Source organism: Phacochoerus africanus, chromosome 8 (genome assembly GCF_016906955.1).
Source record: "Phacochoerus africanus isolate WHEZ1 chromosome 8, ROS_Pafr_v1, whole genome shotgun sequence".
Lineage (NCBI taxonomy): Eukaryota > Metazoa > Chordata > Mammalia > Artiodactyla > Suidae > Phacochoerus > Phacochoerus africanus.
The window spans coordinates 147,806,543-147,830,063 of NC_062551.1; the positions used below are offsets into that span (position 1 = coordinate 147,806,543).

The 23,521-nt window shown below is 37.5% G+C and overlaps 1 protein-coding gene across 1 annotated transcript in view; it reads right to left on the minus strand.

The window, feature by feature from the left end:
* The window catches only part of UBE2U (ubiquitin conjugating enzyme E2 U), a 47,163-nt gene that overhangs the window by 16,989 nt on the left and 6,653 nt on the right, over nucleotides 1–23,521 (minus strand). The window contains exons 4-5 of the mRNA XM_047788807.1: nucleotides 18,833–18,930; nucleotides 13,134–13,254 (exon numbers count right to left, since the gene is read on the minus strand). Of these exons, the coding sequence (XP_047644763.1) occupies nucleotides 13,134–13,254; nucleotides 18,833–18,930 (219 nt within the window). The remainder of the gene's footprint in view (nucleotides 1–13,133; nucleotides 13,255–18,832; nucleotides 18,931–23,521) is intronic.

Sequence of the window (23,521 nt, forward strand, 5' to 3'; positions counted from 1 at the left end):
GAAACAAAGACAAGGAAATGAGAAAATAGGCTATTTTCACAAGAAAAGAAAAATAATCATTTATGGCTCATCTGTGATACATACTTACTAAGTCATATTAATGTAGACAAATTAGGTTAGGAGAATGGGAGGGAGAAAATGTGCATGAAAATGGCAGTATAAAAACTAAATCTTGGAATTTCTGCTGTGGCACAGTAGGTTAAGCACCTGGCATTGCTACAGCTGTGGCATAGGTCACAGCTGCAGCTTGGATTCAGTCCTTGGCCTGGGAACTTCCAAGTGCTTCAGGTGTAGCCAAAAAACAAAACAAAACAAAACAAACAAAAATCTTTACCTTTCAGAAGAAGTAACTGAAAACCTCAGAAATATTAGTATAGAATAAACTTAGAAATATAGTGGTAAATACGAAAAGAAGCAACTAAAAGTGTTGAAAGCTGTTGGTATCTTGTGGGGTGGCTCTTATCCATGGTGGGTGTGGCTTCCAAGGCCTGCTTTATTTTCTTAAAAAAAATGATTTGTATTATTTGTCCTTTAAAGTCATGAACAGGAGTTCCCTTTGTGGCGCAGTGGTTAACGAATCCGACTAGGAACCATGAGGTTGCGGGTTCGGTCCCTACCCTTGCTCAGTGGGTTAATGATCCGGCGTTGCCGTGAGCTATGGTGTTGCCGTGAGCTATGGTGTAGGTTGCAGAGGCGGCTCGGATCCCGCGTTGCTGTGGCTCTGGCGTAGGCTGGTGGCTACAGCTCTGATTCCACCCCTAGCCTGGGAACCTCCATATGCTGCGTGAGCGGCCCAAGAAATGGCAAAAATAAAATAAAATAAAGTCATGAACAATTTTTCTTTGACAGAAAATAAATACTTTAACAGTGTTATTTAAAACAAACAACTTTAGAGACTTTGCTAAAAGTTACTGGACTATCTGGTGCAATGAAATACAAATAGGAAAAAAGAGGTTTGTGACCCCAGCAAACAGATCCTGCACACCATCCTGTTAAACTCAGGTCTCCCACATGTGACAACAGAGTATCTGTAATAATACCGGAGTCATGAATAATGGTGCTGAAGCTCAAGTTCTTTAATGAGTAAGCTATATGCTGCTGCACTCAAGTTTTCTTCTGACATCCAGAAAGAAGGTTCCTCTGGAAACAGAGGAAAGAGCATTCCTGCATCTAACAAGTACTCCCTCTAAAAGAGAAAAAAAACCAACACCTAAAATCCTATGATCTGTCACCTGCTCCAATCATAGAAATGATCTATAGTGATGAGGACTTAAAAAGAAAAACAGAGGATAAATTGAAAAACTGAAGAAGAATCAGACGCTTATCACAACACCTTCCTAACTGCAAGCAGAACGGGATGTATTTGCACAATTATCAGGTTTTTTAAAAGTACATAATGTGAATTAGTAGTATAATCTCCCTACTATTTCTATAATTCTCTATTCTTGTATTAGGATTGTCATAATATTTGTCAGTAATTGTGTTACAGTTTAGTTCATTTAGATAAGAATCTGAAACTACTATTAGTAGAATGATTCTCCCTTAACAAAGGCTATAGGGATATATCTGGCTACGAGAAAAATTACTACCTTAGGCTTGGTACCATTAGTCAATTATTTTTATATGCTTGCATTTTCTTTCAACCAAAGATTTTATAGATTATATGATCCCTATGTTTTAAACATCAAAACAAACATGATAAACAGAAAGTAATTTGACCATATAACCACATAGGAACAAAAATGCACTAGGACAAACTGGAAAAAAGAAAAGCCATATGGGTTTACAGCAGTTCCCCTTGTTGGCAAGGGATACACTCCAAGCCCCCAAGTGGATACCTAAAACCATAGATAGTATCAAACCCTATATGTACTAGGGTTTGTTTTTTTTTTTTTCCTTTACATATGTATCTATGATAAAGCTTGATTTGTAACTTAGGAACAGAAAGCTATTAATAACAATAGCTAATAGAAAAATTATAACAATACACTATAATAAAAGCTATGTGAATGTGATCTCTCTCTCTCACAAAATAGCTCATACAAATTTAAGGACTTTTTTTCCTTAAGTAAGCACTTATCAGGTACTGTAGCTGTAACTTTTGCAGTTTGAGGTATCATGGCCAAACTAGCATAAATTTCTTTTTCCTTCTTCACAGTTTCATGGATAGAAGATTCATTCTTACCATAAATCTTAGCAGCAACTCAGCATATGATTTTTTTTCTTTCCTTATTAAGTCAAGAACTTTCACTTTTTACTTCAAGGAAGCATTTTATGGATTCTGCTTGGCATATCTGAATGGCCAGCAGCACTACTCCTGTGCTTTGGGACCATGATTAAATAAGATGTGTCACTTGAACATAAGCACTGCAATACCTTAAATATCAGACAGTTGATTTGATAACCCAGATAGCTACTAAGTGACTAACAGGCAGGAGACACTGGCCAAAGAGAAAATTCCTGTCCCAGGAGGGTCGAAGCTGGATCATGCTACTCAGAATGGTGCACAACTTAAAACTTACGAATTGTTTATTTCTGAAATTTTCTACTTAATACCTACTTTCAGCCTATGGTTGACCGCAGGTAACGGAAAACTGGAAAAGTGAAATTGCAGATAAGGGGGAACTACTATATATGAAATCCTTTTGTAATAAATTAGAAAATAAGTAGCAATACTGAGAGTCTAGGAGGTCAAACAGTTGTTATGCACTGTCTCTTTCCAGATCTCCAAGTTTTCATAACCAAACTGAAGTCTGACCTGGAAGGCACTTGAAAGATCCCCTTGTCCAACTTCCAACACTGGGCAAAATGCTCTTTGACAACATCCCTGAAAAACAGTCTGTAAGTTCTACTGAATGAATACTAGCTACAAAAACATACCTTTAGCAATAGGGAGTTTACCACCTGCCAACACAGCTTTGCTCATTCTTAGGCAACTTGAATTGTTAGAAAGTCCTTCATCTTTGGCCAGTTGGGGCGTGGATGGACTTTACCACTGGGTATGCTACAACTATGATGGCATTTGATTCTAGGGAAGATCAGTTAATCCAACTGACCATGTAACTTGTTGTCCAAACTGGAACATGGAGTGAAAGGGAAAACTAGAAATAATTATACCAGGACTATCCTAGGTAGTCTGGTCTGTATGAGCACCAAAACTATAAGTAAGGGAGTCAGGGTCTAGGCCACAAGAAGATGCTGCCAGGACATGGAAAGGTCATTAGGACCTCCACTAATAGAATCTAAACTCAGAGCTTGTGTGTTCTTGTCAGTACCCTAAGGCAAAGACCTAGCTTTTTGCCAAGAACAGATGTTAGGGAAAGTCTGGGGAATGAGAGGCATTGGCATGTCTACATATCAAATGCCAGGCTTAGACTTAGGCTAACAAAATTAATTCTAGACCACTAATTATGAGAAAAAAGCCCCCAGTACATTCAAGATATGTTCTGGCACAAATAAGGGACAAGCATATATCCTGGACATCAGTGGCTATAACCTAGCAAGCCTATGGAAGCTGTGACTGACTAGTAGCTTCAACATTAGCCTGACTTAAGATTCCTGGAGTGATAAAAAAAGAAATTTCCCTTTTCCATAGGAAATTCCTTCAAAATTTTAAAAACAGCTTTTGCAGCTGTCTTTTACCTTTTCTTCCATTAGCTAAACACAGTTTTTTCAGCCACAAGAAATGTGATGCTCCAAATTGAGCATGCTGGTATTCTAGTAGAGAGCCCCCACCCCAAACCAGAGTAGGGAAAGTTATCACACTACACATGTTTTATAAGAGGGTACTTTCTATTCACGTTAAGCTTGTTTTCAAATAGCTCTCCAAAAACTATTTCATAGTTTCATAAAGTTCTGCTATGAAGTCAGGTCTATTTTATTCTGTATTTAAAAATTTTAATTCTTTGATCAGGAATGAATGACTTTATGCTCATCTCATAGAACTGGAGATACAGGACCACTGGGAATGCACAGTTTGGACCTCTGGCTCTGCAGCTTGCTGTGCTTGGCCTTGGGCTAATCCCTTCATGGTCCTCAGTTTCCTCACTGAGGAAGAGGTAGAGAATTAGATAAATAAAAGGATGTGAAAGCATTTTTTAAACTATTAAGTAAAATCAGGATCTAAGTTTACATGTATTTTTTCCATTAATTCAATCTTCAATTTTTTTATTCAATACCTACAACCAGATACTGCCATGCTGGGCACTGAGGTTATTGCTGTAAATAAATGCCTATAGAGATGATACAGTTAGCTGCCTCTTGAGTTTCTCATGATACAATTAACTATCTATTCTAGTTTTGTGTTATCTAAAAATGGGATAATAGAAGGATGGAAAGATACAAGATGGCAGAGTATAAGGACCTTGAGCTCACCTCCTCTCATGAGAATGCCAAAATAAATAAATAAATAAATAACTGCTGAACAAGCATTGAATGAAAAAAAAAAAAAAGGTTGGAGGTTACCAAAAAAGATATTCTACATCCAAAGACATAAAAAAAAAACCCAAAATGAGACAGGAGGAGGGGCAAACTCATATTATCAAAGCCCATACCCACCCCAGGTGGGCAATCACAAACTAGAGAACAATTATATCACAGACATTCTCCCACAGGAGTAAGAGCCCTGAACCCCATGTCATAGGGGTCTGGCATCAGGAAGAGGAGCCCCCAGAGAATTTTGCTTTGAAGGCCACTGGGGTTTGATTACAGGCACTTCATAGGACAGGGAGAAACAGAGATTACACTCTTAGAGGGTGCATACAACAAGTCTTGTACACCACAGGATCCAGAGCAAAAGCAAGTGACTTCATAGGATTCTGGGCCAGACCTACCTGCTGGTCTTGGAGGGTCTCCAGAGGAGGTGGAGGGCAGCTCTGGCTTACTCTGGGACAAGGACAATGGTGGTGGAGGAATCACAGAGTATTTGCTGGCATGAGCTCTCTAGGAGGCTAACATTTTGGCACCAAGCCTGGCCCCATGCAATAGCCTGTAGGCTCCAGGGCTGGGACACCTCAGGCCAAACAACAAATAGGGCAGGAACACAGCCCCATCCATCAGTAGAGAGGATACCTAAATACTTCCTGACCTACCTCTAGACATACCCCTTAACACAGTCCTGCCCACTATAGGGCCGAGACCCAGCTCCACCCACCAGTGGGCAAGCACTAGCTCCTTCTACCAGGAAGCCTGCATAAGCCTTTAGACCAGCCTTATCCTCCAGAGGGAAGACACCAGAAGCAAGAAAACTTACCATAAACAGCCTGCAGAACAGAATCCTCAAAGACAGGTCAGAAACTACCCTGGGGCCAACTGGTCTCTGGCCCTTAGGTGATGAGAGGGGAGGGCACTGTTGGGACATATAGGATATCCCCTACAGAGGGCCACTTCTCCAAGGTCAAGAAATGTAACTATCCTACTACATTTATAAAAATACAAATAGAATTATAAACAAAATTAGATGGCAAAAGAATATGTTCTAGACAAAGGAACAAGATAAACTCTCAGAAGAACTAAGTGAAGTGGAGAAAGGCAATCTACCTGAGAAGAGTTCAGAGTAATGATCATTAAAATGATCCAAGAAATCAGGGGAAAAAAAATAGACATACAGAGTGAGAAGTTATAAAAAGTTTTTAACAAAGAGAAAATATAAAGAGAAACCAAACAGAACTGAAGAATATATTAAGTGAAATGAAAAAATACTATAAGGAATCAATAGCAGAAGATAAAGTGGTGGAAATGACTGCTATGGGACAGAATAAAGAAAAAAGAATGAAAAGAAATGAGGAAAGGCATTGCCACTGCTGTGGCTCTGGTTATAGCTGTGGTGTTGAGTTCAATCCCTGGGCTGGGAACTTCCACATGCCAGGGGTGTGGCCTGAAAAAAAAAAAAAAAGAAAGAAAGAAAGAAAGAAAAAAGAAATCAGAATAGTTTGTGATACCTCTTGAATAACATCAAACACACTAACATTTACATTATGGGGGTTCCAGAGGAGAAGAGAGAGAAAGGGCCTAACATAATATTTAAAGATATAACAGCTGAAAACTTCTCTTACTTGGAAAAGGAAACAGTCACCAAAGTCCAGGAAGTTCAGGGTCCCATACAGTACTAATCCAAGGAGGAACATGCCACAGTGATCAAATTGACAAAAAGACAAAGAGAAAATTTTAAAGCAGAAGGGGAAAAGCAAAAATAACATTCAAGGGAATTCCCATATGGTTATAAGCTGATTTTTCAGCAGAAACTCTGCAAGCCAGAAGGGAGTGTAATGATATATTTAAAATGATGAAAAAGGGAAAACCTACAACCAGAATATTCTACCCAGCAAGGATCTAGTTCAGAGTTGATGGAGAAATCAAAAGCTTCACAGATGAGCAAAAGCTAAAAGAATTCAGCCCTATCAAAACAGCTTTACAACAAATGCTAAAGAAACTTCTCTAGGCAGAAAAGAAAAGGCCACAACTGGAAACAAGATAATTATGAAATGGGACTGCTCGCCAATAAAGACAAACATACAGTAAAGGTAAGAAATTATCCACACACAAATATGATATCAAAACCAATAATCATGAGAGCAGGAGAGTACAAATGCTGGATATTTGAAATGCATTTGAAATTAAGAGATCAGCAACTCAAAACAATCATACACATAAATATATGTACTTCTATTTTAAAATCTCATGGTAACCACAAACCAAAAATCTATAATAGATACACATACAAAAAGAAAAAGGAATCTAAAAACAACACTAAAGACAGTGAACAAATCATAAGAGAAGAGGACAAAAGAGGAAAGGAAGAAAAAATGACCTACAAAAACAAATCCAAAACAATGAATAAAATGAAAATAAGAACCTAAATATTAATAATAACCTTAAATGTAAATGGAATAAATGCTCCAACCAAAACATATAGACTGGCTGAATGGATACAAAAAAAAAAAAGATCCATATATATGCTGTCTACAGGGACATGCTTTAGATCTAGAGACATATACAAAATGAAAGTGAAGGGATGGAAAAAGGTATTTTATGCAAATGGAAATCAAAAGAAGGCTGGAGTAGCAATACTCCTATCAAACAAAATAGACTTTAAAATAAAGATGTTACAAGAGAAAAAGGATACTACATAATAATCAGGGGTCAATCTAAGATGAAGATACAACAATTATAAATATACATTCATCCAACACAGGAACACCTCAATATATAAGGCAAATGACAGCTATAAAAGGAGAAATCAACAATAGCACAATAATAGTGGGGGACTTTAACACCCCACTTACAGAAATGGACAGATCATTCAGAGAGAAAATCAAGGAAACACAGGCCTTAAATGATGTATTAGATGAAATAGTCTTAAGAGATATTTATAGAACATTCCATCTAAAAGCAGCAGAATACACATTGTTTTCAAGTGCACATGAAACATTCTTCAGGATAGATCACATGCTGGGCCACAAATTTCTTAGTAAATTTAAGAAAACTGAAATCACATCAATGTCTTCTCCAGACATAAAACTATGAGATTAGAAATCAATTATAAGGAAAAACTGCAAAAAAAAAAAAAAAAAAGCAAACCCATGGAGGCCAAACAATAGCTACTAAATAACGAAAAAATAACCAAAGAAATCAAAAAGGAAATTAAAAATATCTACAGTCAAATAAAAACAAAAACAAAACAATCCAAAACCTATATGATGCAGCAAAAGCAGTCATAAGATGGAAGCTTATAGTGACACAAGGCTACCTCAGGAAAAAAGGAAAATCTCAAATAAACAACCTAATCTTACACCTAAGGCAACTAGAAAAAGAACAAACAAAACCCAAAGTAAGTAGATGGAAAGAAATCATAAAGATCACAGTAGAAATGAATGAAATGGAGATTTAAAAAAAAAAAAGATAAGCTCAATGAAACTAAGAGCTGGTTCTCAAAAACATAAACAAAAGTGATAATCCCTTAGCCAGACTCATCGATAAAATTAGAAATGAAAAAGAAGCTACTATCGACATTACAGAAATGCAAATGATCATAAAAGATGACTACAAGCAACCATATTCCCATAAAATAGACAACCCAGAAGAAATGGACAAATTCTTAGAAAAGTATAATCTCTCAAGACTGAACCAGGAAGAAATATAAAATATGAACAGACCAATTACAAGTACTAAAACTGAGTTGGTTATAAAAAAAAGGTTTCTAACAAATGCAAGTCAAGGGCCAGATAGCTTCACAGGCAAATTCTGTCAAAAATTTAGAGAAGATGAATTCCCGTGGTGGTGCAGCAGCAACGAACCCAACTAGTATCCATAAGGATGCAGGTTTGATTCCTGGCCTTGCTCAGTGGATTAAGGATCTGGCATTGCCATGAGCTGTGGTATAGGTCACAGATGCAGCTTGGATCTGGTGTTGCTGTGGATGTGGCATAGACTGGCAGCTACAGCTCCAATTTGACCCCCTTGCCTGAGAACTTCCATATGCCACTGATGCTGCCCTAAAAAGACCAAAAAAAAAAAAAAGAGAGAGAGAGAGAGAAGTGCTAACACTTATTCTTTGGAAATTATTGCAAAAAATTTACAGAGGAGGGAACACTCCCAAGCTCATTCTATAAGGCCACCATCACCCTAATACCAAAATCAAAGATACCACAAAAATGAAAATTACAGACCAATATCACTGAGGAACATAGATGGAAAAATCCTCAACAAAATACTAGTAAGTTGAATTCAACAACACATTAAAAGGATGATTCACCATGATCAAGTGGGGTTTATCCTGAGCTGCAAGGATTCTTCAATATCTACAAATCAATCAATGTGATATACCACATGAACAGACTAAAGAATGAAAACCATACAATCACCTCAATAGATGCAGTAAAAGCTTTTGATAAAATTCCACACTCATTTATGATAAAAACTCTCCAGAAAGTGGGCATAGAGGGAACTACCTCATAAAGTAATAAAGCCCAAATATGACAAACCCAGAGATAACATCATACTCAATGGTGAAAAGCTGGAAGCATTTCCTCTAGGATAAGGAACAAGACAAAGATTTCACTCTCACCACTTCTATTCAACATAGTTTTAGAAGTCCTAGCCACGGCAATCAGAAAAAAATAAATAAAAGGAATCCAAGTTGGAAAAGAAGAAGTAAAACTGTTAATGTTTGCAGATGACATGATACTATACATACAAAATCCTAAAGATGATATCAGAATACTACTAGAGCTCAACAGTGAATTTAGAAAAGTTTGCAGGATACAAAATTAATACACAGAAGTCTCTTGCATTTCTGTACACTAACAATAAAAGATCAGAAAGAGAAATTAAAGAAACAATTGCACTTACCATCTCATTGAAAAGAATACCTAGAAATAAACCTACCTAAAAAGAATAAAATACCTAGAAATAAACCTACCTAAAAACCTATACTCTGAAAACTATGACACTGATGAAAGAAATCAAAGATGACACAAACATGAAAAGATAAACCATTTGACAGTGATCTTTCCATCACAACAGATGGAAAGATTCTTGGATTAGAAGAACCGATATTGTCAAAAATGATTATACTACCCAAGGCAATCTACAGATTCAATGCAATCCCTATCAAGTTACCAATGGTATTTTTCAGAGAATCGGAACAAAAAAATTTTTAATTTTTATGTAAACAAAAAACTCCAAATAGCCAAAGCAATTCTGAGAAAGAAAATTGTGGCTTGAGGAATCACGCCCTTGACTTCAGGCTATACTACAAAGTTGTCATCATCAATAACAGAAATATAGATCAATGGAACATGATAGAAAGCTCAGATAAGTCTATGCACCTATGGATTCATAAGTTTATGACAAAGGAGGCAAATAATATACAATGGAGAAAAGACAGTCTCTTAAATAAGTGGTGCTGGGAAAACTGGACAGTTAAACGTAAATGAATGAGATTAAAACATTTTCTTACACCAAACTGAAAATAGATGAAAGACCTAAGTGTAAAACCAGATACTATAAAACTCTTAAGAGGAAACATAGGCAGAACACTCTTTGCTATAAATTGCAGGAATATCTTTTCAGATCTACTTCGTAGAGTAAGGAAAATAAAAATAAAATAAAACAAAAATAAGGAACTGGGACTTAAAATAAAAAGCTTTTACACAACAAAAGAAATCATAAACAAAACAAAATGACAACCTATAGAATGGAAGAAAATATTTGCAAACAATGTGACCAAGACATTAATCTCCAAAATATACAAGCAGCTCATACAGCTTTATATCCCCAAAAAAACCCCAAAAAACCTGAAGAACCCAATCAAAAAAGGTAAAAAAATCTAAAAAGATATTTTTCCAAAGAAGACATATGGATAGACAAAAGTCACAGGAAAAGATGTTCAATATCACTAATTATTAGAGAAATGCAAAACAAAACTTCAGTGAGCTATCACCTCCCACTGGTCAGAATGGCCATCATCAAAAAGTCTACAAATAATAAATGCTGGAGAAGGTGTGGAGAAAATTAACCTTTCTTCACAATTGGTGGGAATGTAAAATGTTACAGCTACTATGGAGAACAGTATGGAGATTCCTCAGAAAACTAAATATAGAACTACTATATGATCCCACAATCCCACCCCTGGGCATATATCTGGAGAAAATCATAATTTGAAAAGATACATGTACCTCAGTGTTCACTGCAGCACTATTTACAATAGCTAAGATATGGAAGCAACCTAAATGTCCATCGATAGATGAATCAATAAAGAAGATGTGATGAATATGAAGAAGATGTGTGTGAATACATATATATTTCGACTGTGAAATACTACTCAGCCATAAAAAAGAATGAAATAATGCCATTTAGAGCAACGTGGATGGACCTAGAGATTATTGTACTAAGAAGTAAGCCATTCAGAGAAAGGCAAATATCAAATATCACTTATATGCAGAATCTTTTAAAAAATTTTACAAATGAACTTACATACAAAACAGAAATAGACTCACAGACATAAAAACCTTATTTATGTTTACCAAAGGAGAAAGGAAAAGAGCAATAAATTAAGAGTTTGGGATTAACATATACACACTACTATATATAAAATAGATAACCAACAAGGACTATACTCAATATTTTGCAACAACCAAGAAGGGAAAAGATCTGAAAAAATATATATCACTTTGCTGTACCCCTGAATCTAAAATAACATAATAAACTGACTATGGTTTAATTTTTAAAAATCAAAAAATAAAAACAGGACAATAATTTCCTCTACATTTTTCTAGATCTATTAATATATTCAATATATATGACAACATCAGATCCTTAACTCTCTGCACCACAAGGGAACTCCAAGAACTGATTCTTGCAGCATTGTAGTAGAGACCTTATTTTCCCCCAAGTTTTTACCGGTAATTCATTCTCATTGGATGCAATTTTTCACAGAAATCCACACAATACTACTCTACCATTTAATTTAGAGTGAATGAGTTTTCTGCATGTCCCACCATAGCAACTGCCTCCACTGTATATCACAGCACTTTACCCATATGAAGCTGCAGAAAATCATTCTCTTCCTGGCTCTGTAGGTACCATTCCAGTCCTGCTGTGGTGGCAGGCAAGATAATAACTATTTTCTGTCTTGGATTTCCATATATTTCAGCAACACAAATAAAGACTATAGTGAGAAATTGCCAAAGCACTATTTGCTTTGTCACTCATTTGCTGGGTGCTTTGGCAACACGGACAGTTTTCCTGTCTGGTCTGATGGTAATGCTGGGGAACTGAAAGGAATGAGGGGTGACGTCAGCCTAAGAGAAAAGAAAGAGCCAATCTGTCTTCTGGTTTCTTCTCATCCTTCTCTCTGCAGGGCAAAACCAAATTCTATCGCACAGAATTATTTGCCATAGAAAATTCTTTAAAACCTGTTTTTAAATTTCCATCCTCCAGAATATGAACATAGCTTTGTGTAGAATATTTCTGTATGATGATAGTACTGTGGGGCTCAACAAAAGGTTAAGAGATGCACATCATTCATTCAGCCATTCCACAAACATTTAATGAGTGTCAAGGATACTGGGCACGGAGGTGGATGCTGCAGTATTCCAGTATGATCAGAGGGAAGCAGTACCATTCTTCGGTATACAAACCCACTTCAAAACCGTCAGGGGATTTTGAAGAACTCTGGGACAACCATGACATATTTGAAGATACTGAAAAAGATGCCTGATGAGCACTGCATCAGACCTGGACACCCTGTGGAGGAGCACCTGAACTTGGTCACAAATTATACAGATCTGACTAATGGACTGGCAGGTCTTAGAGGGACTGGAAAAAGAGATCACAGACATAAGAGAGAAAAGGCACGAGAGAGATCAGTTTGGCATGGTGAGTCTGAACAACAAGGCCTGCCAATTGGAGAGGTGACAATACCAGTTAGTACGCCCTGTGGAAAAGAGGGGCCAAATATAAAGCAAAGAGCTGTGTCACCAGGAGCCCAGCCTTCATTTGTGGCAAACCCCTCTGGGCACAAGGAGCCAAGAGCACTGCTCTGCTAACTGCAGAGAGAGCACAGGAGCAACAGAGGTGATGGAGCTAAGAGTCATGAAAAGGTTGCTGGAAGGATGAGAGAGAGCAAACCAAGGGTATCAGAAAAACTCTGGTCAAAAGGGCAGAAAAACTGAAGAGCCACAGGTGTCATTTCCACATGGGATCTTTGAAGAAATACGTGGAAGGAGGACTCTCCAGAAAACCAAAATGGAACATTTTGCTAACCAAGGGGAAAGGTGTCCCATATCAGTGAGATCTGGGGTAAGAAAGGTGAAGACAAGAAGTATCCGCTATAGATCAGAGCGTTAACACTGATGTCCTATCTTTACGATGGGTAGACTAGTTTCAGTGGCCACCATTTGTCCATATGATCATGACATTTAAAGCTACTAAGCTTACAGTTTTTAATAATCTTTAAAAAAGGATCAGACGGATGGGTTTGACAAAGAGGGATCGTAAGAGAGATCTTAGTATGACTTCATTACTAAAAATGGGTACAGAAAATATTCCCATATACAAGTTATTTGTGAGATCATTTCCTTACTATAAATAATTAACAATTGGCAAAATAACAGTAAGCAGGCACTTCTTACATTTTAATGCCTGGCGGGAAAGTCTTAGAATTATTAATCTGTACAGAGTTTCATCTTTCATCAATATTTGGGCTGCTTCCAAATTCACCGGATTTTCTAACACTGGATTAGAAAGCATAACCTATAAAATAACACACAGAATAAAGTTTTTAAAGTAACTTTTTTCTTAGAGCAAACGAAACAATACATACAATATTCAAAAAGCATTCATTAAATACCTGCAATGTATACAAAGACAAACGAGAAGTGGTCCCTAATCTCAAGAAACTCTTGATCTATCTTGGTTTTATACTATATATTCATGAGCCAAATCTTAGGATCAAAGCAAGTTACAAGTTCTTTCCTGTAACTCACCCCTTCCTATCATATAAATTTAAATTTATGTGTAAAAGGAACTAAACAGCATTGTAGCAAACATAGCAGTAAACATTGAAACATTTTCATTAAAAATACATTACATTTTACTACCAATCATGCTAAATCATGGATAAACAAAAAAAAGTATTAAAAGCTTGGAGTTCCCATCATGGTGCAGTGGAAGCGAATCCAACTAGGAACCATGAGGATGTGGGTTCGATCCCTGGCCTGCCTCAGTGGGTTAAGGATCCTGCGTTGCTGTGGCTGTGGTGTAGGCTGGCAGCTGTAGGTCCAATTGGACCCCAGCCTGAGAAACTCCATATGCCATGGGCGCAGCCTTAAAAAGCAAAAAAAAAAAAAAAAAAAAAAAGCTTGCATACAGTTTAAGATCCCTCCAGATCACTGAATGATTAATTTGCTATCTGTAGTAGGTTTCTACTGCTGCAGTAACAAATTGGCACAAATTCAATGTCTAAAACAATACAGACTTAGAATCTCACATTTCTAGAGGTAGGAAGTCGGAGTTGCTTGGGCTGGTTTCTCTCTTCCAGATTTAAGAAGACTGAAATCAAAGTGTCAGCTGCCTGGGCTCTTATCAGAGGTTCTGGGAAGAATATGCTTCCCCAATAATTCAGGTTGTTTGTCGGCTGAATTCAGTTCCTAAATTCAGTATTTGTAGGAGTGAGTTTCCTGTTTCTTTGTTGGCAGTTAACTGGGGGCTGCCTACAGCCCTGAGATGTCTCTTGCCAGACCTTACACGTGAATCCCTGCATCTCAGAGGGAAAGGTAAAAGCCTCATCCTCATGCTTGGACCTCTCCTGTCTTTACTCTTTTTTTTTCCCATGGACGCTGGTAGGGTTTGTAACCTGCTGAGCCACAGCAGGAATTCCCTCCTTTCTCTTTCTTTACTGAATTTCTCTGAGTGACGCTTCTGTTTTCCTCTTCTACCATTAAGGGCTCATGCGATTACCTTGGGCTCCCTTGCATAATTCAGGATAACTTTTCTATTTCAAGGAGAGCTGGTTAGGAACCATAATTCCATCTGCTAAGTTCCTTCACAGCCAAATTAGTCTTTGAATAACCAGAGGATGGGACTCTTGGGGGGGGGGGACATCTTCAAAATTCTGCCTACAATAGTATCTGGACATCTGGACAAAACAGGTGACCAGCAATAACCACAACTTAATAGTTCTGCTGGACCATGATCTTATTTATTAGTTGGCATCTCAAAATGAATATTAGCTCAAATTTTAAATATTTATTTAATAATTCAGTATAGTGACTCTTACACTATAACATACAAACTGGATAATAAAATACAGCCAAAATAATAACTACCAGAATGTCTAAGTGTAGGTACAGGTCAACGGGGGTTATTGTGGGTTAAGAGTCATGGAAATAAAGGCAATCTTTCACTAATGAAAGCATCTGATATTTGGCATCTGCTATTTCAAAGGCAACAAGAATTTTCTGCTGGTTTTTTTTTTTCCTATTTGGAAAATACATTTGGCTATATTTCAAGGAATATTATAATTGCTTAATAAGGGATTCAATGTGGATTACATTTATCTTTCAAAGCAGGTGTGAAGCAGATGAAACAGCTTGAAGAGCAAGTTTTGGTCTTTGGCTGGAGAGATAATCTTACTCAGAGAGGCACATTTGGTAAAGTTTATTCAAGTCTTTGCATTTACCTACCGCTCATATAACATGCACACAAGGTATTCAGTATATTTAAAGATTTTTAAAGAACAAAAACATGAGGACTATATTAAAGTGTGCAAATAAGACTCTGCTAAAAATAGTAAAAAAAATTTTTTTTAATTCTACCTTTAAATTGGCCATGTGATAGTATGAAATAACATAAAAGGCCAGCCAGAGGATAAACACAAAAATTTGAAGCATCAATAGCAACTGTACCAATGTCTATATTTTATAATATTCAGTAGTTAAAGCCCATTGCCAATTTCTTCTATGGATGAAATTTCTTCTATGATATTTACTCTTGCATTGAATATGGAAGTACAACTTTTTGAAGAAATTAAGATTGGAAAAATTTTAGGAGGAGATGATTAGCATATTTAGATTTTATAATATTTTAAACACCATTTCAAGTATCACTTCCTTGGATAACAGTGTGATGATTACAGATGTCTCACCTGTACTACTGATTGTAGTCAGAAATCAGTCTAAGTTAAATTACTTAAAATTAAATAAAATGAAAAGCTCAGTTCCTTAGTTACACTAGCCACATTTCGAGTGCTCAGTACTGAACATGAGACTAGTGGCTACTATATTGGACAGCACAGATATTGCACATTTCTATAAGAGCTGAACGCTTTTGGGGGCAGCACTGACCTTCAAAGGACTATTAAGTAGCCATAAAAATATTAACTGGGAGTTCCTGTTGTGGCTTAGCAGGTTAAGAACCTAACATAGCATCAGTGAAGATGGCAAGTTCTATCCTTGGCCTCGCTCACTGGGTTAAGGATCTGGTGTTGCCTCAAGCTGCAGCATAGGTCACAGGTGTGGCTCAGATCTGATGTTGCTGTGGCTCCAATTTGACCCTTAGCCTGGGAACTTCCATGTGCCACAGGTGGGGCCGTAAAAAGAAAAAAAATTAACTGTAACAATCTGGAAATTACTTGAGATAAAATATTAAGTGAAAAAGAAATAGGCTATGTAATTTGTACGTAAATATACCATCATTGTAATCATGTAAAAATCCAGATTTGTGGCTTCAATCATGTTACTTAGTACCTCCCACATGAATTAGACTTGTTTCTTGAACTCAGAAAGCTTGTAGTTCAATAGGGAAAGACAGATAATGAAAGAGTATGTGCATTATGGCATTACAGTGCTCTGATGGAGATTTGCTTTGGGTACCCCTTACTGGGTGGGTCTCAGAGGAAGCTCACCTTCCCCCCACAACCAAAGCCATTAATTTCACCTAGGAAAGGAAATCAGGAAGGACATCCCAGAGGAGGGTTCATTTGATCTGACTCTTTTTTAATTTTTTTAAAGCACACCTAATTTTATTTACTTAAAATTTTTTTTTAATTTTATGATTTTTCTTTTTTTCCATTATCTCCCTCTTAAAACATAAGAAGCTGCTTTCCAGACAGACCGAGAAAGGGGGAAGAAAGTGGGTTGTAAGTCAGAAGGGGAATGGGACCAAGCACTTTTTAAGGTCCAAGGCTGACTGGGGTTTCCACCTTTAAAGTTTAGAACTCTCTAAATGCCTTTTCACCTGAATTGAACTAAGCACTGTGAGTGAAGAAAAGCTTGAAGACATAAACAGGAGTGAGATGGCACGATGTGTTTGGAAGAGTCTAAAGCCCAGGTGTGAGGAGAAGTAAATCATTTGTCAGGCAATAAAATTTGGACTTGACCCTGTAGGAAATGTGGAACTGAAGATTTTAAACCAAAACACAGGAGAAAAGCTCAGAAGAAAATGCTAATAACAATAGGGTAAGGAATTTTCTTTATGATTATCAACGATTTCTTTTCCTTTCCATCATCATAAAAATCTCCTCTAATGGATGCATATTTGTTTAATAAATCTATTAAAAACAACAACAACTGTGTAATCTACTGGCTTTCCATGATGTATATGGTAACAGTTAGTTGCCACTTTATATTACTGGTTAAAATTAAGATCAAAATATTAACTAGGTTTTACTGATTTACTTTCTTGGACCACTCATGGTTCCGTATTCACTCATTTCGTCATCATAAACTATATGAGGTAGTTGCTAAGAGCCTCGTTTTATTGATGAAGAAACGGAGGCATTGAGAAGAAACCTGTCCAATAGTGCAAATGTATTAAGAAGCAGAACCAAGATATGAAGCCAAGCAAGTCCCCAATTTACCTTTTATGAAATTATGCTGCAATTCAAATGTCCACCATTTCATTCTGGTTTACCCTCACTTGTTACGTTTTTGAGAACATTCATTTTTATTATCTTTAAGGCAGGTCCTATTTAGGTGGAAGAGATAGGATGACTCAGTTTGAAGAAATCCAAAAGATCAACCACAAATCTGCATATTATGCCCACTTACTTCCTCAGGGTTTTTGCTCAAATCTCTCTCCCAGACCTGGCCTGGCACTGGTACATCTGGCTCAATACAGATTTGCAGAATGAGTGAATGAATAAATTGAACATTGCATTTTAAAAAATGCTAAATTTTACTCAGCATACCAAGATGACTAGAAAATCAATGGTCAGTTTTATTTCATTTTCAAAAATTAGAAATGGGAGGAGTTCCCATTGTGGCTCAGTGGGTTAAGAACACGACATAGTGTCCATGAGGATGCAGGTTTGATCCCTGGCCTCACTCAGTGGGTTAACTGCTGCAAGCTGCAGCTTAGGTCACAGATGCAACTTGGAGCCAGTGTTGCTGTGGCTGTGGTGTTGATTGGCAGCTGAAGCTTGGCTTTGACTCCCTAGCCTGGGAACTTCCATATGCCACAAGAGTGGCCCTAAAAAGAAAAGAGAAAGAAAGAAATGGGAGAGATGGAACGTGTGTGTTATAGTTCTATGCTACTGAGAAAATTCAATTAAGCCAGAATATTGTATACTCCAGGTATTCCAGATAATCAAAATGCAATAGTTTATCTCTAGATGTGATTAATGATGAGTAGGTGCATGGACAGAATCTTGCTGGGCCAGATGGGAGTGGTCCAAGCAAGTGCCATTGAAATCATTTATTTTAGCACCTCAGGTAGGATGAGAAGGGAGGCTCTTTGAGGGTTGGGAATAACACAACACTGAGGATTCTTCTAAAGACCATGGATCCAGGAGGTAAAGGGTGCATTCTAGAAACAGGCATCTATCTGAAAAGAGGAGGAAATTCCTGGTTCGTGTTCATTGGGTTTGATATGAAAACTTATAAAAGCGAGTCGCTAACAATGTCAGCAACAAAGGATAAAGCTGAACATTTTATGCTGTAGTCTCTCGATTCACCTCTCTGAGGAAGGCAAGGCTCACGAATGAGAAAAGATCTAAGAGGGCTGTTCAATATTATAAAGTGAAGTTTGGAGCCAAAAGCAAATCTAAGACTGTATTTCCAGAATTGAAACCATCCAAACAGTTCTTTTCTTCTTTTATAAAATACATATTCTTTGGTGGGGAAGGACCTAAACTATCAATTTCACTTTAAAAATAAGAGTCTTGATGATTCAAATTCCATTTTACAGGCTTGATGTAGAAATGCTATTGATTTATATAAGCTTACTCAAACCTTTTAAATATTTAAACATGCGGTATATATTTGATTCCTTATACTTTGAATAACTGGGGTAATTCAAGTATTAAGAGAGCATTATATTAATCTATTCTTACCTGGAGGGTAAGTAAGATGCTGCTCAATGTATAGTTTCTATTCCACTTACGAGGGTTGTCCAAAAAATCTATACAAGGCCGGCCAGTGTATGGGTCTACTGTATCAAAATAATAGTTTAATATCGACACATATAACAAAATTATTATGTAAACTTATGAACATCAACATATGATAGGCAAAGTTAGAAAGCAAATGAGAAATCAGGAAAATTATTTATAATGAATGTGACAGTTATTGGGGGGTCGCTGTCAAGAACATGGATTTGGGTGTCAGATACACACAAATTTGACTGTTGACGCCTCTGCCTATCAGGTATGTGACGTTGAGCAATTAACTTTATCCTCTAGGAGTTCCTGTCATGGCTCAGTGGAAACAAATCTGACTAGTAGCCACGAGGACGCAGGTTTGATCCCTGACCTCACTCAGTGGGTTAAGGATCTAGTGTGATCTATGGTATTGGTTGCAGATGCGGCATGGATCTGGCATTGCTGTGGCTGTGGCATAGGCCAGCGGCTACAGCTCCGATTTGACCCCTAGCCTGGGGACTTCCATATGCCGTGGTGCAGCCCCAAAAAGAACAAAAATTAAAAATTAAAAAAAAAAATAAACTTTACCCTCTAGTTCTCACTTGCCTAATACGTGAAACGGGGACATAATTAAAGTATCTATCTTCAAGGAACAGGGTACTTAGCATATAGTGGATCCTCAAAAAATGATGGCTATCACTATTAATGATACATTTATTAATGAATAAATAATTTTGGTTAAATGAGAAAAACATTTATATTCCAATAGAACAATTTTATAATAAAAAGGTAAAACTTTTTATTATATTTATAGTTGTACAACCATCACCACAATCTAATCAGGAAGAAAATTTTGAAAGGTGAAAAGAGGGGTCTTTAACCCATTGTATTGTAAAACTACAATAACTGTCACAGAGCACTGGGACACAAGATTAAACAATGAGATAAGCAAATTTAGAAACAAATCCTAGTCTGAATTAAAATTGTTGTACACCAAAAGTGAAATTATGACTCAGTGGTGAAAAAAAAAAGATGATCGAGAAATGGTACAGGAGTTCCCAGAGTGGCTCAGTGGAAACGAATCTGACGAGCATCCATGAGGACGCAGTTTCGATCCCTGGCCCCACTCAGTGGGTTAAGGATCTGGCGTTGCCATGAGCTGTGGTGTAGGTAGCAGACGTGGCTTGGATCTGGTGATGCTGTGGCTGTGGCGGCAACTGTAGCCCTGAATCGACTGCCATATGCCACAGGTGCAGCATATGGCCCTCCAGCATTTGCTCTTTTCCATTTCTTCTCTCTGTAATAAGAAAAATGGTGCCTGCCCCTAACCCTATCCTCCCATGAAGTTTTAGATGTATACACGGTTGCTCACATTTTCCCAGCCTTTCCTCTAGCAAGAGGTGGCCAGGTGTCTTCTATGTATTCTTCTTCTTCTTTTTTTTTTTTTTTTGTCTTTTTGCTATTTCTTTGGGCCGCTCCCGCAGCATATGGAGGTTCCCAGGCTAGGGGTCGAATCGGAGCTGCAGCTGCCGGCCTACTCCAGGGCCACAGCAACGCGGGATACGCCAGAGCCATAGCAACGCAAGATCCAAGCCACGTCTGCAACCTACACCACAGCTCATGGCAACGCCAGATCCTTAACCCACTGAATAAGGGCAGGGACCGAACCCGCAACCTCATGGTTCCCAGTCGGATTCGTTAACCACTGCGCCACGATGGGAACTCCTTCTATGTCTTCTTAATCATGGCATATTGGTAGAAGTAAAGTGTGCACCTCCTAGAGCACATTTTCTTTCTTTTCTTTTTTTTTCCCATGGGGTGAAGTGTCATTTTATTTATGTTTTACTTTCAAATAGTGTAGATAAAAATATGAATACTTTTATGTTCACACAACTATTATACAGAAAGAGTAAAATAAAGGACATAGAGTACAATGTTAATAAAAAAAAGTATACTGTCCCTCATTTAACCTAAGTGGGAAGTATCTACTTGGTACTGCAGGTTTACAGTGTAATAACCATAGAAACAATCCAGTAGCTGACATAACCAAGCAATTATTTTTCCTCTGACATAATGTCAAATTTTTAAAATTTTATCAGCTAAAACCTTTATTAACAAAATTATCGCAAAATTAAATTGTTGTTGGACTAGAAGCATCCATTCTATGATGAACTGAAATGTAGAGTCACCTTAGTTTTGTTGAAGTTGGACACAAACCCTTGTCCACTGAACACTTTGTGTCCCACTGGACTATCTACTATAACTAGTTATTGACTGTGAAAACCAGGTACAACCCAGTCCCTGGCTTTCAGTCTTATGTAGAGCACATTTTCTTAAGGAAGCTGTTCTGCCCTCTTCTCTTTTTCTCCTTCCCACTGGCTGGAAACAGTGACAGAGTAAATGCCTTAGGTCCCGAAATGGAACCTACACGTTGAAGATGGCAAAACCTCCCAGCCAGCTTTGTTCTTTTAAATACAAATTGGAAAAACATATAGAAGGTTGGCCTAGGCCCTAACACAGTTCATTAACAAAATCAGTGTTTGGAAAAAGTACAATTAACTATGAAAAATAAAACTATAGAATCAGAAAATGATGATTTGACTGTTTTGAGAAAGGGTCATTTAAGCTTAAAGATAATTGCAAACGTCTCAAAGGATAAGACGAATAGATATGACTACATAAAAATTTTTAAATTCCTGATGTTAAAAAGAAAGCATAAATGGAATTTTAGAATTAGTGATAAAGGCAAATATTAGGACACATCTAGGACAAGGTGATAACATTGATCATAAGGCTGACAATTCACAAAATAAGAAATACAATCAGGAGTGTCCGTCGTGGCGCAGTGGTTAACGAATCCGACTAGGAACCATGAGGTTGCGGGTTCGGTCCCTGCCCTTGCTCAGTGGATTAACAATCCAGCGTTGCCGTGAGCTGTGGTGTAGGTTGCAGAGGCGGCTCGGATCCCGCGTTGCTGTGACTCTGGCGTAGGCCGGTGGCTACAGCTCCGATTCAACCCCTAGCCTGGGAACCTCCATATGCCGCGGGAGCGGCCCAAGAAATAGCAACAACAACAACAAAAGACAAAAAAAAAAAGGGAAATACAATCAACGCATGTGAGAAAATGTTTAACTCACAAGTATTTAAAGACATGCTTATTAAAACAGCAAGATTCTTATCAATTTGGCAAAAAATTTCTCTCAAGTTTCAATGTTCAGTGGAGAGTGCTAAAATGAGAACTTTATACACACTCCCTGGTGGGAGTGAAAATAAGATCTTGAAAGGCAATTTCATTTCATGTATCTAAAAACTCAGTACCATATAGAGCCATCTTTTGGAGTTTGGGGGCTAGTAAATGAGACTCCTTCCCTCCCACGTTCATCATACAATGAAATAGGCCACAATGTTTAAAGATGTTCGTGAAGAATATCAACTTTACCGTCATACTGAAACGGAGAATGCATTTGATCAAAGGCTTTAATTAACCTCCACAAAACTCATCCTGATTTGAACCTAATCCCTAAACGGAAGGCCTGCTTAAGATTCCTACCCGGAGAAATCAAGGTTGCACCCACCCTAAGGCCAGGCTGTTTGCAAAGAGAATGGAGAGAAAGTGCTGGGCCACGCATGCTCAATTCTTGCTCCCATGTCCCCAGTTAGATAAGTCACTCTAGGAGGAGTGACGGAGGGAAAGAAGAGTAATCACAAGTTTTCTGGTATTTTTCCCTCCTAGAGACAGAGATTCTCTATTCCCTATGGCAGTGAGAGGGGTAAGGATTGAGGATAAGAATACCACCCCTTCCTCACCATATTTAATGCTACTAATTCTAATGCCTAATTTTACCCTTTAAAAATAGGTTTTAATTACAAAAATAATAATGTACTTGGAGAAAAATAACATGAAAGTGTATAAGGTAATGGAGTTCCCTTCATGGCTCAGAGGTTAATGAACCTGACTAGGATCCATGAGGATGCAGGTTCAATTTCTGGCCTTGCTCAGTGGGTTAAGGATCCGGCGTTGCCATGAGGTGTGGTGTAGGTCGCAGACACAGCTTGAATATCACGTGGCTGTGGCTGTGGCATAGCCTGGCGGCTATAGCTCCAATTCAACCCCTAGCCTAGGAACCTCCATATGCTGTGGGTGTGGCCCTAAAATAGCAAAAAAAAAAAAAAAATCTGTATGAAGTAAAATGAATGTCCCACTTCCTATTAATGCCACTCTTCAGAATCTTACCACCTGGTATATACAAACACACAAATACACATATATTTTTGTTTTGCTTTTTTATTAAATGGGATTATATTCTACATTTTAGGTTTAAAAGTATTTTTTTCACTTAAGAGTAAATTGTCAACGTATTTCTTCTGGACGTGTTTATTCAAAAAATATTTGAGCACCATTATGCCAGGTAGTGAAGAGTCTAGGGATATAACAATCACCAAAAAGTAAAGTCTTCATATATCTTCCTTGCTATGTTTAAAAGCAATGTATATAGCTATAGGGTGTTTTATCTAAAAATTCCTGTATTAATGGACTTTGGAGTTATTTCCCTTTTCCCTATCTCCAACATTGTTAGCAGAAACAAATGTCCTTGTTAATTGAATATTAATAAGAATGTTAAAAATATTCTTTAGCAAACTCCAAAACCATTAGAACTAATA